Consider the following 15738-nt stretch of genomic DNA (forward strand, 5'->3'; position numbering starts at 1 on the left):
CACTACAGCTAGTTATTATAAACTTTTCATGTCATTTTCTTGTAACACGGAATAAAGTGATACACATTTTACTGTAAGACTACTTTCTTCTGAAACACCAAAACAAATCTTAACATTATACACCCAGCCTTACTTCTAAGCTGTTCTCTACACTTAAGATTAGCTGTAGTGAAACAGAACCAAGCTGCATATTCAGAATTATATCACACTGCCCATGAAATAGAGACGAGTTAATTACTGCAACAGCAGCCTACAGTAATACCAGTTAATCAAAATGAAACAAACAAACAAACAAAATCCTTCAGGCCTTATCCTCAGTTCATAGCTGATTCTCTCCAATGATCAACAGTTAAGAAATTACAAGAGATAGGCAAAGCCTGCCTAGAACTTTTCAACACAAGTTCCAAAGGATCTGTGCTAAAATCTGTAGTGTTCAACATATTGGTAAATGATCTGGGAAAGGAAAGAAAGAGATGAAAAACGACTTTGTAGACAAATCTAAATATCCAGAGTAGTCAAATCTAGAACCAACCAGAATTTCACAAGAATCTTATACTACTGCATGCCTGGGTGATAAAATGGCAAGAAATGCTAACACATGTTACACAGAGAAAACCAGCCCTAACTGTATATGCAAACAATAATCTACATGTCTGTGTTGCATATAATCAGCATGTTAGGAAAGCAAGGAAAGAAAATAGCAATATAGCATTTTGTCATCTTAAATGCCCTGTCTAGTTCTGATCATTCAGTTTAAATGACAAGAAGTTTCAAGCGGGCCAGGAAGGGCACCATGGAAGAACAGAAACTTTTCACGTCTAATTGTAAGAAATAATAAATGCACTAAGTCTCTTCAGTTGCCTCTTGAGGGAGAAATTGTACTTGCTTATAAAATATGTGATAAAAAAAAAAAAAAACCAAAAAACTGAAGCAGTGAATGAGGAATGATTATCAAGTATTTTTTCCAAAAAAACCTGTAAGGTAAATTACTTCCATTTCCTTGTTTGTAAGTGAATTATTAATGTACACAAACCATAGAATTAATCTCAACTGTATGCTATGGATACAGAAGTAAAAAGATTCAAAAAGAATCAGCCAACATTAACGAGAAAAGGTCTGTCAGCAGCTATTAGGCTCAGTGGAATCCACAAATCAGAAAGTCTCACAGCTGCTGACTGACACAAACTATAGGGCTAGAGAAGAGAAAGCCTGGCTTGGTGCCTGTCCAGCAACTGTTTCACAAAGCATCCCAGCAGCTACTGCCAGAAAAATGCTTGTGCACGTAATGAAGCTTTTGTTTGAGCCACTGACAAGACTTTGTTCTAGTTCATCTCTGAAGTATGTCTGATACAATATGTAATACACACATACACATAGACAAAAAGTAAAAATTGGTCTTTTGTGCTTAGGCAAGTTTAATTCATAAGAAAATAATAAAATTCATAGAAGTTTAACACAAGAGGTAATTTGATATTTGTTCAGTGTTATGATGTAGATCTTGCAGAATGCTGACAAAAGAAAAAGCAGCAGGAATTTTGTATTTCTCAGATCCTCTGAAATAACATATCTCCCCTCTTGCCACACCAACAGTTTTCACTATTACCATTTTTACCACTAGTACTGAGCAGATTTTATCCCCAATCTAAACTGCTTATGCTGAGAACTTAGGAGGCACAGTACACACAACATATTGGTAGTAACAAATGTTACCCCTTAAAATATTTACCTTCAATACCATACAAGATTTTGTAATTACTTTGACACAAGGCACAGATGAAATCATGGATTCCATGAGAATACAATAAAAATACACAAAATGTGGTAATCACAGTAGTGCAATTAAATAAACGTCTCTGAAGGTTTACACTGTTCATAGTTTTACAAAAATTCTTTTTTAGTCGGCAAATACCTGATTCCTTTCAGACATAAGAAATTCAATTCTTCCTCCAGGCAGCCCTAGCTCAATGTAAGTCTTCACTAATCTTAGATCTGCGCTGTTACCTTCAAAAGAAAAACAATCAAGAGTTGGATTCTGCAAAGTTAACTTGCAATAAAAACACTCAGAATACTGAAATGAATCTCTGGCACAGCTTTATATTTAAACACAGCTAATTATAGCCTGAGCCCTAATTAAAATTCAGTGAGACTTTGAAAGATAAACTACAATGTCAAATTAAGTGACAAAATGGCTTATGAAAATGACATTTGATGCAAACACTTTTAAAAAAGCAAGGATGTAGGAAGTCTTGTTTGATTCTGTCTTAGCCTCCAACTGATACATAGCACTGTGAACATTACATTCTTGGAAACCTAATTAATTTTGATAAAGCAATTTAAAGAACTCAAAGTGAGCTTAAAGAATTCAGTGAAGGAGTATTTCATAAAATGAAAAGGCAGAGTGAACTATCAGCAGATAAAGATACTTTTAGATACTGTGGTACCCAAAACAACAAGTGCTAGTTTAACTAGTATCCTGAAGATTTTTCCATATCAGTAGTCATGGATGTTTTTGAAGAAAGGGTAGCCTTTTTTGCCTTCAGGATTTTTATTTACATCTGTCATTTATAGGAAATAGCTTGTATAAGCTTGCCATTTCATAAGAAAATTCTAATTATGTGGACTTTCCTAAGGCTTCAAACACATGTTTTTTTAACAACAGGCTTCTTGGTCAAATTAACTTTTGTGCTGCTTCTACATGCAATAGCATGAGAATATCTACACTAGTAAGAGGGAATACCTCTGAATCCTGTTTGTAAAAGTACTTAACAAAGGTTATTTTCTGCCCAAATGAGGAAAGAAAAACTATGCTGTTATTTTATTTTTTTAACTTAGGAATTTGAAAAATGAAGAAGGTGCCTGTGCAGTATTGGTGCAGTCCAATACTCTATTTTACTGCCCTCTTGTGTTTCCTTATATTGTTAATTTAAGAAGTGTCTCAAAAATGCACAAAAGCTAGAGGGGCTATTGTTTCTTAATATACATTTATGCTTTGAACTAAAAGCAGATTAATATATTCAAGCTACTTAAACTTTTATAACTCTTTCAATTAAAAAGAGGTTTTTCTCACTTCTACCAAAGTAGAATCTTTGTCCTTGGAAATATTCAAAAACCCAGCTGGGTTGCATCCTGGGCAATCTGCTGTAGACTCTGCTCTGAGCAAGGAAGTTGAACGAGACAATTTTCAGTGATCCCCTTCACCCTCAACCACACTGTGATTCAGTGACTTAACCTTTTAAAACTTCATAAACACTTGACTGTGTTTTTTACATGTACTATTTCTTTTTCCTAACAAAATGCACATATTTCATTTTTCTTGACAAGACAGCAATTATAAAGAAAACAGTTTTGTCAGTAACTCCATTCTATTACCACAACATGGACAAATTCCTTTACGACATAAAAAAACTGAAAGATGCACTTGATGTGAACTGTGGCATTAAACAGATTTATGTGCAGGGAATTTTTATTAAAGACAGAAAACACATTGTCAAATGTAGCAGTACAATGTCAGATTCCCTTTCCCTTCACTGAGCCTATTTCAGGTGTTCAGTTCAGAGTCTGAATGCCCAAAGCAAAATCTCACTGGTAATCTGAACTGCTTTCTTGTACAATATCACATTTCCCAGCATACCATCTAGGCCATGGACACAAACTATAAGATGTACTCCTTCTTCTGAACACTCATCATCTTCCATACTGAAATAAGGTATTGAAGAAGCCAGGTGGAAAACATCACTATACATAAATCCAGGAAGTTTAAGTTGCCTCAATTCTTCTTTAGCCTGTAGGAAACTGGAACAAAAAATTACTTATTATACATTTACTATTGCTAGATAAATGTGGGGTCTTCCAAGATACAGTTTTCTACTGTCATTTTGCTTTGTATTCTATGTAATTAATATGAAGGAAAAGATATTTATCAAATTACTATTTTCACAAAATAAGCCATTTCCTCAGAACATTTTTACTGCAGATTCCTACAGCCCCTTTTCCTCTGTAACAAAAACCATATCTCAAGTTCTACTCTCTTCTCATCTTGGCAAACTCTCAAGTATTTCTGAAACCACTAAAGATGACACATTCATTGTGGTCTTAAGCAAGCAACAGCTTTGTTTCCACACAATAAAAAATTATAGAAATTATAACCAAGTGGAAGTCAAGATTAAGATTTTCACTGACTTTTGATAATTCTTGCCAAGCCTATTTCTTAGGTCAGAAGAGAGCTGGAGTCAGTGCTGTAATGTCTCCCCATAAGGTTCCTGTGGTAGGCTGAAAAACTGACACTTGCTTCCCAAACAGCCAGATCCAGACTTCTGATCTTTTACCTATTCTATGAAGGCATACCCTATAAGGTTTTTAATAGCTGAGATCCTCACATGCTATTGGGTTTCTTGGGTTTCTTCCTCCCTTTCTTCCACTTTGTTTAGTTTTTGTGCATGGCGTTCTTAATTGCATATCAGTTTCCCTGCAGCACATAAAGCTTTATCCTTGCTTATGTTTCGTTAATCCATCTGTTCTGCATGATCCCTCACGGTGTCACGCTGTACCCCATCCTCTTCTGCCTGCTCACTGTTTCCCTCCCATACCACCTTTTGTTTTCTGTTTTCCCTGCTTTATCTTTAGCTCCTTCCTCACTAACTGGCAGGAGCAGGCCTCAATGAAGTCAGCCTGAACAGAAACCACTGCTGACAGCTGCTCTTATCACTCTGCAACAGAAGCTACTCAAGTTTGTACTCAAGGCATGTTTCTTGAACACACCAAGGGTGGTTCTTTAATGGAGCAGACCATACCCTCTGGATTCACAGTTATCTCATATTCCAGGAGACTCTGCTTTTCCTACAGCCAAGTCCTTGATTTTATTCCAAGCTCCCTTTTATTGTTACAGAACAGCCTGAGTAGTCTCTGCTCTTCATCTTTCCCACTGCACGCCAGTACCACCATACAGTATTTCAGAAGCTACTTTTCTGGCCACTTCTAACCTGTTTTCCTCCACCTGACTGCTTACTCCTTCTTTCTGTTCTCAAGCTGCTTTTCACGAACTATCTGGTCTTTTATCTCTTCCACCTGCTCAGCATTTGTTTCTACCTCTCTTTTAAATTTTCTCTCATTGCAACATTTTACTTCCAATACAACACAAACTGCTGCTTCACATGTTTATTTAGCAGCAGGAGTTTATCAGGGAAACTCCTATGTTTACAGCAAGAAGAGGTACAATCTGGGATCCCTGACATTCCTTTAAATTTGGCTTTCCTTGTCTCCAAACTGCAGTGTAATTTAGAGCACTTTGGTCTCTGAGGTGTTACATTTTTGATATTTGAAGTTAAGATTTAAAAACAAGGCCATTACCATAGCTTGCATTACACATTTGCTTCACTTAACTAATCTGATGGACAACCAGTTACACAATGTTTTTTGGATTTATGTTTTTAAAGTCAAAGCATATTTTGCCAAGCTGGCTATTTTAACAATTCCTATTTCATAAAACACCATTTTTATGCTCAATAGCATAACATTTTTTACAACATCATTCTTCAGCTGGATGATTATTTTTTAAACATAACAAAGAAAAATCCTGTTTTGCTTGTTTTTCAAACCACATGAAACTACAAGATAACTCATAGAAGTGTAGTGCTAAGACACTTTTTATCTGAACATCTAGAACATGCTGTTACTTGGGCATGCTGAATCCACAAGCCACAGTTCTGGGGCATTCTACCCAGAAGCCCAACCATGCTTCTTTTCCCCTTCTCTATTATATTAACATAGTTTCTAGAAGTAAAAAGCTTGTTTTAAAACAATCACTTACGCTAACATTTGAGGTTTTGGGGAGCTTTCATACCAGGAAACACCTGAAGCTGAGCTGTAGGATGTGCTGCCTGGCTGTTGTGTAATTGCATCAGATTTGTTCTTTGAAGAAGAGGTAACATTGCAGGGAGAGTCTCTTAGAGAAGAAGGGAAAGACAAACAGCCAGGAGTACAGACAGGGGGCACAGGCATTATGTCTTGCAGGTGTCCACTGTCAATCATTTCAGATCTCAGGACTCTCTCTCCAGCTAAGCCATGATCCTGGTCAGCACTGCATGCTCCATCTAATATACTATAATCAGTTTCTTCATAATACCCATTTTCAATCATTTCTTGATCCTCCTCTTCCTCCTCATCTTGTTGGGAAGAACAAATAATTTGTTTTTCATATGCTTCCTTTTGAGGGCTAACAGGATTGCTTTTGTTCATAGGCCAAATATCTGAAATATCTGTGCTGCTTCGAGAGCCAAAATAGTTTTCAACAAGCCCTTGCTTTACCATGTCAGCACTACCAGTTGGAGAAGGATTATCTGTACCAGTTTCACTTTTAGCTCCTGACAGTTCTTCAGTTGTGCCCTTTAGTTCTAAAGGCTCATTATGTTCTCCTTTGTTTATTTTTTTAACTGCTGCATTTACAGATGAAGAACCTGAAACAGCAGATGGCTCAACCATACAAGTTGTTTCCAAACACAAGTTAACTGTTTCTTCTGTAGCTCTAGGAGGCCTTTCAAGGTCCTGAGGGTCCTTGCAGGTTGCACCAGGGCCTGTTTGTGGGCTGTAACTTTCCACATCAGTAGGCGTGTCCTCATCTGAAACAACCAAGTGTAACAAATCTTTTTTTCCTGAGAGTGAGGAATGTATAGAGGGAGTTTTGTTATCCAAGTGCTCTGAACACACAACAAGCTGTTGCTGCAAGTTGGTGTTTGATGTTTTACTGTCATCACATTTTGGCAAGTCAATTGCTCCTAGATCCAATACTGTTTTGCTGTCACTTAGCTGGCATTCAGGTACAACAGATATCTTTGAATTCTCATCAGGTGACAGCTCATCATCATCTGAAGGAAGTGAATTTATGGATGTCAGGGATGATTGTATTTCACTTACAGCGCTTGTACTCTCAGTGCAATGGCTTTCGATTGTATTTTTTATTGCACAGTCTGGTTTTAGTAAAGGCTGAGGAAATGCTCTCTCACCATTGTGTGCACTTTGTCCATGAACATTTTCAAAAACATGATCAGGGTTGGGGTGAGTTGCAAAAGAACTTGGTTCACTTTCTACACCTGAATCTGAAAATCTAGAAGAGGCATACGTCACACTAACATCAGGTAATTTAGTCATGTCTCCACTTGCAGAGATTTGACTTTCTTTTGTTGAAAGAGTAGGTGGATCGCTTTTCATTTTTGTCAAGATGTCACTGGTATGCTGACAGTTTCTCTCATGGACCTCTTCCTTTTCAGGCATGGGGTCCTGTTCTCCCAAATTCAATTTGTTTCCAGATCCTGAAGACTGAATATTGGGTGTCAACAAATTCTCTTTGTGCTCTTCATCTTGTGGAAACTTAGCCCACGATCCAGTGTGAGCCACTCCTTTCTCCTCTTCATAAAGATTCTTATCACTTGCTTTGACCTCAGTTGTCCTGACTCCTGAGGAAGCTGGTTGATCTCCATGACAATCTTCAAGTGTACCTCTGTGTTGTAAAGCACCATCTGCTTGAGCAGTTCCAGAACCTGTCTGGGAGATGGTCAGTCTATCAAAAATAGCCTCATTTTCACAGTGCACAGGACTACTGGGACCTGGTTGGTCACCTTCAGTCTTGACAGCCATTTCGTCATATGGCATCAATGGAAGGTCTCTTGGAGTTATTTGCCTGATGCAGGCCTTTGTATCACAAGGAATTCCACTCACTCCAGGGTCCAGCCCCTCGTTAGCACTGTACGAAGGCTCGCCCTCTAACCTTCTACAGGCATTTTCCAGTGCTGCACTTATCAAACATTTGTATCCTACTAACACCACAGAGTCCTTTGAGTTCTGTTTTATGACTTTTTTGGTGTTTTCAGCTTTCATTGTTTTTATGAGCTTAGCAACCTTTGCTTTGGATTTATTTGTATCTTCATTTTTCCCTTTGAAGGTTTTTGTTAGCATCTTTTCAGTTTCTGAATGCCAAAAGACGGAGGCACCAGCAGGTCTCATTTTGAGTTCTGGGCTACTAAAACCAGCAACAAAACCTTCTTCAGCTTCTAATTTATCCAGTTTATTGGACTCTGCCCTTGGAACACTCTGAGCTACCAACCAGGGTACATCTAAATCTTTCAAAGAAAAAGGGGGAAAAGAGAAAGTATGTTTACATTAAAATTATGTAGATAAGTAATGCTATAACACACTAGCAATTATAGAATTTTACACATCCTCTACACTTAAGGTAAAACCCCATATTCTATCAAGTAAATGTAGTTCTTTAAAGCCACCAAGAAATTTATAATAAAATACTCAAATTTTACATAATTTTGCTAATTTCTTCAAAAGGAAATTGTACTGTGAGCTGTGTTTACCTTCAGTAATTGAATCTAAATACCGATCTTCAAAGATAATAGGCAAGGAGTTCATATCTCCATCTAGTTCACTGCATTCAATAGGGAGGGGTGGAAGAGAACTGCAGAAGGAAATGTTTTTGATAGCTGCACACACCTGTAGATGACTTTGAGCACTGAAAAAAGAAGCAGTCCTCCATGAAAAAAACAGAACTATTTATTTTTACATTAACAGAAATTGCCAACAGTTTAATTCATTTTAGTAGAAGCTTTTCTACTAATTAATTATTAATAGATTTGTTATTTAATAACTTCTTATATAACTACCAGTACTTTAAATTTATATTGAGAACAAAAGTTTCTCATTAATTTCTTATGCATTTCTGCAATGCTGCTTCTACACAACACAAACTATACAGTAACGGTACTACATGCTATATACTGTGCAATTTCAAAGGCTACTCACTGTAGTTCTTGAAAGGCAAGAGCAGCTTGCCTAGGATGCTCAAAGCAAAAGAATGCTTCAGCAAATCTGCGCACCTGCAAGACACAAATGAAGGTAGATCTTATTTTACCTTACAAATAATTTTCAGAAATCCACCAGCATTCCTATGCATCAATGTATCATTTGTATGTATAATACAGACAGTTACTTTTTTTTTTTTAGTTGTTCATTCTGGATGGGTGACACACACAAGACTAGTGACTGAAACAATTTTAATTTGTGCTCTGGATAACTGGGAATTATATTAGACTCAACTGCCTGCTGAAAATTTTATTTCCAATAAATCAATCATCCAAATCAGGTTCAAACAATAATGCACAAAAATACCATTGGAATTTTCAATTGGAAGAAAGGAAATGACTCTTCAATTCCCACCTCTGAATGAGCCTGAGTATTACCTTCAGAAGCAGAAACCCATTAGATATTCTGCCATCTCAAAATACAGAGGAGTGTTTCAAACTTTCTGTAAGAATCCTCTAGCCCACAGTAAACTATTCTGCAAAACAATCTTCAGTTTGCAAAGATTTCAGCTGGAAATTATGAAGACACTAACAGAATGTATATTAATTATAAGCACTGTATTAAAGACTTAATTGTATGTTTGAGGTCAATAAACAATACAATACTGAAGTGATATTTATTAACATATGGGAGTATATTTTTTACCATCAAACATGTTAAACCATCAATATATTACCATCAAATACCTGCTAAAATAGAGAATGTGAATTATACAGCAATTTGCTGCAATTGAAAACATAATCAATGTACTGAAAATGTAGTCTCTAGAAACCCCAAAGGTTTTGTACAAGATTTCTCACATTTCTAATATTCTACATAGATACTAATTCAATCAATATGCATTTTATTTTTGCAACTGCCAAATTACCTGCATCTAAAAAAAGCAAAACAAAGGGAATGTGCTGTGCAATGGTTGTTGGCAACAGCTTGTTCGTTAACATTAATTTGGTTGTATCAATTTCAACAGAATTTCTATCCCACTTAGAGAATTACATGTTAGTCTACCAAATCAATAATTTATTTGCCAAGCACTTCCTGACCTCCTACACTCCTTTATTTCTTCAGTATACTCTGTGTCTTCCCCTTAAATGACGGAACTTCCTGAACAGACTGTGGGAGTTTTCAGTGTGAAACTGGCAACAAGCGGGACAACCGAGCTGAGCTCCCTCAGCTCTCTCACTCAGAGCCTCACCCAGCATCTGCCCCCACCCCGAGCACAAACATGGCTCTCTGGAAATCTTGTCCATGAACTGGCAAATATGAGACTTTTAGGACCACATAATTTTGTTCAGAGATGAGCACTTGCATGGGAGTTCATTTTCCCTCCTGATACACTGCCCACTATACTTTTAGAGAGAACCACTTGGATTAAGTTCTGCAGCTTCTACACCTTTTTGTTTTCTTAATACAAGAAGAACTGAGGAAAATTTTTTCTAAGGTGCTAAAGAAAAAACCCAATCCCAAATCACAAACATTTTTACCCCCAATCTCTAACTTGCAATAGAAACTGAAAGTCTTGTCCCAACCTCCCGGAATTTATTGTACTGTATTACCTGAAATTAATCTTAGTCATAACATCATCTCTGAATAGTCATGGAAAATGCATTGAAGTAAAAAGAAAGCACACAGTTCAACAGTTACTTGTAAATGCAACTTCACTCTTGCCAGAACTCAATTTGCTTTCTTTCAGAATTTGTTGTTATGAGCTTATACAGACACACGTGGAACGAGAATTGATGTTCCCAAGTAATTTGCTGCATTTTTCCTGCTGTCTTTTCTAAACAGACATCTACCTTGCAAATACATGATTTTTTTCAGATAATCCCCACCCCCTTATCCAGGAAGGAGGGACTGTTATACAATAGACTTAACAGATAATTTTACTGCTTAAAAACTAGATTTTAGAACAATTCATCATGAAGAGTGGACATAATCACTTTAAATTAAGCAATCTAAAAATTAAAGATCCTAATCAACCAGGTTATTTACCAAGCACTTCCTGGTAAATATAGTTACAGGAACATTGCCAAATTAGTAGATGTCTGTGGTATATATCAAGAAATGGGCACACAGATGTTTCCCAGGAAGCAAGCAAGGTAGTTTTGAGTTTACATGAGAGCACTTCACCACATAAAGTAACTGGAGTTATATGGATAGTAGATCTTTAGAATACTACACTCTCTCCCATGAGGAAGATGAAGGCGTTTTTTCTTTTGCAATAAATCCCATTTGTAGTTAAGTAATTCCAGTGCTTCTGAAGAAAATCTCAATACCAGCTCCACACAGCTCCACATAGAATAGCAAGAGTATAAAGTTAGTTGAAAGCAAGCTCCTAAAGCACATAAGAGCTCATTAATGAGAGAAAAGACCCGCAATCAACAGTAGTTTATTATGTTTAATAGGTGCTTAACTTACTGAAGGACTGAGGCACTTGCTAGGACACTGTTAACCAGGCTCTGCAGAACCAGAGTGACTGCCAGCTCTGCTAATGATGCAGGAACCACTGACTTGGGCTGACTCCACAAGGACTTTGCAGGAGGAAATTGCAGCTGCTATTCCTAATCTCTAGACTTCCCAGAGGCATGGTTTTTATGGTCCTCCCAACGGGAACAGAAGAACTGTGTATAAAAACTGCTGTGGAATACATATTATGTGTCTGCATATTTACGAATAGCAGTCAGAGATCTTAGTTTACAGCTCTCCTATTTTAGGACTAATCAAACTGAAAGAAATAATTTTGGAAGAATATATTCAGACCTACCAGAAGATGTCACTACAGAATAAAGAGATGAACTAGTTTAGTGTTCAAATGTTTTGTAATATCAACTAACATATTCTGAGCAGTGTTTTCAATAAAATACATTTGTAAACCTTATTAGGTTAATCAGTATGATCCATGTAGTAGATGGATGTTCAATTTTAAAGTATTCCTCACTTTTTAATATAGGGCTTTTCCAAGTATTTGAAAATAGTTAAACAGTGAAACACTAGAGTAAACATAAGTAAAATTATTAAAATAATAATTTCAATACATGAACAACTCTTCAGCAGGAAGAGTTTATAGACCAGTTTATACCTGGTTTATAATCATCTGTGCAAAGAGGGTGAAAGTCATTTGACCAAATACAGGTAGCAGGCCTATCTAGGGGTATTTCAACACAAGTATCTTAACCACTCAGGTAATCACTCCCTAAAAGGGTTCATTAATAAATAGACCAGTGAGAAATTTCCTGTGGAAGGTATAGTCTGGAAATATTGCAAGAAGAAAAGCTAAAATGAGATTTAGCATCCAGTTGCGAACACATCAAAGTATCCAGTTCCAAAATAAAAAGGTTTCTTATTCCAGAAAGGACAGGTTAAGTCTCTTAAGAGGAGAATTAGTGGGTCATCTTCAGCCTGGAGTAATGGAGGCTCAGGGGAGACTTCATTACTCTCTACATCTACCTGAAAGGAGATTGTAGCCAGGTGGGAATTGGTCTCTTCTTCCATGTCCCAGGTGAAAAGATAAGAGGAAATGGCCTTAAGTTGTGCTGGGGAGGTCTAGGTTAGGATTTTTTTTTTCACAGAAGGAGTTGTAAAGTGTTGGAACAGATTGCCCAGGGAAGTGGTGGAACCACCATCTGTGGGAGTGTTCAAAATACATTTGGATATGGCACATGGGGATCTGGTTTAGTGCTGAATGTGGTGGTGCTGGGTTGATAGTCTGACTTGACCTTAAAGGTCTTTTTTTCCAACCCTAACAATTCCATGACTCTAAATGTCAACATAGAGTCTCCAAATAGGAGAATTAGTAGATCATCTTTTAAATGTCGATTAAATCCAATAACCAAAAAACCTGCATCACTTGGTATGTGCAGATAATGGCTCCAGTGGAACATGCTCATCAATATAGATTTCCTGAGGTATGTTTATAAAATCCCTCTGAATATAAATTCTCAAGATACTATTAATAAAAGTTACAATTTATTATACTAAGCATTGCAAAACAAGGTCCAAAACCAACTGAACAAACTCTTAGAAAAAGCTGAAATTTAGCATCTCTTTTTCATTTAAAGGTTTACTGAATTTATGGATTATGAGTTCCTGCTCTACTGCCACATGGGAAGCCCAGTGGAGCAATGGTTTCTTACATATATCTTAATTACATGTATTTGCAAAGTATTCAAACTCATATAATCTTGGAGTGCAAAAACAAGTGTCCATTTTAAAATGAAGTAATATCACATTGTTGGTTCTAAGTTGGCTCCGACAGCCTGTTTGCTTTCTGCTATCAGGCACTAAATAAAAATGTAATTTTAGGATTACCCATGCCTTGCATCTCCTCTCCAGTCTTTGACTGATTATAGAGTATCTGCAAAGTACAGTGACAGGTAACAAAAGGAGTGAGTATAACAGCAAGTCATAATGATGCAGGGCATGCAGATGTGTAATCAAATGATACTATTTTTTTTTTTCCTAGGGAGGAAGGGAACACCTATTTGAATTTTTGTCAAACTGGAAGGCATCACAGAAATACTTTTAATATGTGCAATGTCTCAATTCCCATACTACAGTGAAATACTTGGATTTATACTCCCTAAAACAATTGCAGGAAAACTCAATAATTAAGGCATTTATGACCTAAGGAGGATAACTTACATCACAGATTTTAAAAGAACCACATTTAAGAAGATAAATACATAATAGTCTTTTCTGGAGCAGTAAAAATTCATATATTACTTCTTCCTTTGGTTTTACTAAATATAAATTTTTACAAACACTAACATGCCAGCAGCTGAATGCAAATGCGGGCTAAATGAAACAGTATTCTTGTTCCATACCTTCCACCAGTTAATTTGAGGGATTCCAGTATTTATACAAAACCCACTGAAAGGTAAGATTCATAGAGAGACAATAAAATGACACCTTTCTTATGGCTAGCACATCAAACTAATAACCCTTTGCATTCTTTGTGAAAGATTCCATTTATTCTCCATAACAGGCTATTTCCACAACCACCATTTCCTCACTAAACAATGTGATTTATCAAGGAAGAGCAATGCTTTAGTCCATATGTGGTTATATTTCACTATGGGAAGAGCACTGCTGTGGTTCTGCTTGCAGAGAGCCCAGAGCAATTGCACACACCCACAGACAGACCAACAGCACTACAGACGGGTTAGTACACACACTCACACACACATGCCTGATCATTTTACATACCCTTCTTTTACAAATTCCCATGTAAAAGACTTCTCAAAACTTATTAACATCATAAATCCTTAATTCAGAAAGAAATACACTTTGTTTATGATGTAAGCAGGCAGCCTAAATGCAGAAAAGTAAAATGTAGGGTGGGCACAAGACATGGCTCCTACAGAAAAGTACATCAGTCTGCACAAATATATGTTATTCCAAATCCCGCAATCTGTCTTCTGAACTGCATTTCTTATTCAAAAAAACAATTAATTACCTGGTTCATAAACATAAATAGTATGTTTTATGCATTATATTCCAGCAACATTATACATTATATACAAGGTAACAAATGAAATGGAACAGCTCCCTTTACAATTCTAACCAGCTTTCCAGAATATAAATAGAAAAATGGTAATCTGGAGGCTCATTGTGATAAACATTGCCATAACAATGTGTCCCAGTAAACATGAAGGTCTCTGGGTCAATACTTACTCTTAATGTGTGATGCTCTTGTGCTAGCAAAGCTGTGACCTCCTCTTGTAAGGTAATGACCTCCAGAAACTGCCCCCAGAGAGCCATCAGAAGTGAGCAAAGCTGGGCAAGATTCATATTTATAAGTTCTGCCAGTTCATCAGGATTTTCCATTTTCTGAAGTCAGGAAAAAATATTTATGTGATTCACTGATGAAACCATAATGTACACACAGGAATAATAATAAAAATGTATACTTTATCTTAGGAGGAATTTTAATTTAAAAAGCAACTTTCAAATGAGAACCATTTAAACTAAGTATCAAAACTGGATGTCCTGGAGTTTCCTCAAAACAAGACTATGGATAAATCTATGTTAAAACAGTAATAGATTATTTTATGTTGTATTAAATATTTATCCCATTGCTTTTTAGAATTAGGACTCCTGTCCAAAAATTAAAGCAATAATTCCACTTATGGCAAAGATAACTGAGTTCAACTGTTGTATTTTCTAACATGTAAAAGTCCTGTGTGCCTGAAAGGAAGAAGAATCAGGAAACCAAAAATTGACACTTGCTATGTTAGTCCAACTTTGACAAAATCTTAAGAATTTAATAAAGATATCTCCATTTCAGAATAGTTATTACTCACAAAAACCTTTATAAGATGCTATGTATCTACATACATTTTATGCATAGCCAGGAAGCAGTGTTATAGCACAGCCTTCCAAGAACCAGATCTCACCAGGACAAATTCGGTGTGAAACAAGTTTTGCTTTTTTTACAATTTAATGTAATCCTGTGATACAGTTCCACAGCAATTGTAGATAGCTAGGCTTATGTTCCCTGCCATTTTAGAAAATAACACAGTTTTTCAGAAACTCATTGTAGGCCCATAAGGCACTGAGGCAAAGGGTTTAAAATGAAAAGATAGTAAAGAACCAACTCTAGCAATATTACAGAGCTAGTAGAAAAAAGGATTGGGAATATAGAAACACCAACTTAACCAATAAGAAGAGAAATAAGAGAAACTTTTGATATGAATTGTACAAAACATAATGAAGAAAACAGAACATGTTTAGCAAGCTTGTTAGCGTTCAAAAACACATAATCACGGGGGATTATATGCGGTGCTTTTTATTAAGAGCTCTGGGAATCGGGGTATATTCAACCCAAATCTGACTCCGACCATACATCCGAAATGATCATGTTTTATACTCTATCGTTACATA

The 15738-nt window shown here is 36.4% G+C and overlaps 1 protein-coding gene and 1 long non-coding RNA gene across 4 annotated transcripts in view; one reads left to right on the forward strand and one right to left on the reverse strand.

Moving 5' to 3' along the window:
- LOC134416378 (uncharacterized) overlaps positions 1 to 15738 on the forward strand; it is a 62287-nt gene that overhangs the window by 43521 nt on the left and 3028 nt on the right. The gene's annotated exons all lie outside the window — the stretch shown is intronic.
- FAM135A (family with sequence similarity 135 member A) overlaps positions 1 to 15738 on the reverse strand; it is a 79428-nt gene that overhangs the window by 11192 nt on the left and 52498 nt on the right. For all 3 annotated transcript variants that reach the window (XR_010027251.1, XM_063152966.1, XM_063152965.1), the window contains 6 exons: positions 14530 to 14685; positions 8800 to 8873; positions 8355 to 8509; positions 5807 to 8111; positions 3632 to 3792; positions 1910 to 2001 (listed from right to left, as the gene is read on the reverse strand). Coding sequence is in view for 2 of the 3 variants with exons in the window: in XM_063152966.1 (XP_063009036.1) it covers positions 1910 to 2001; positions 3632 to 3792; positions 5807 to 8111; positions 8355 to 8509; positions 8800 to 8873; positions 14530 to 14685 (2943 nt within the window). In the remaining variant the exon portion in view is untranslated. The remainder of the gene's footprint in view (positions 1 to 1909; positions 2002 to 3631; positions 3793 to 5806; positions 8112 to 8354; positions 8510 to 8799; positions 8874 to 14529; positions 14686 to 15738) is intronic.

The sequence above is a fragment of the Melospiza melodia genome, chromosome 3 (assembly GCF_035770615.1).
Source record: "Melospiza melodia melodia isolate bMelMel2 chromosome 3, bMelMel2.pri, whole genome shotgun sequence".
Taxonomy (NCBI): domain Eukaryota; kingdom Metazoa; phylum Chordata; class Aves; order Passeriformes; family Passerellidae; genus Melospiza; species Melospiza melodia.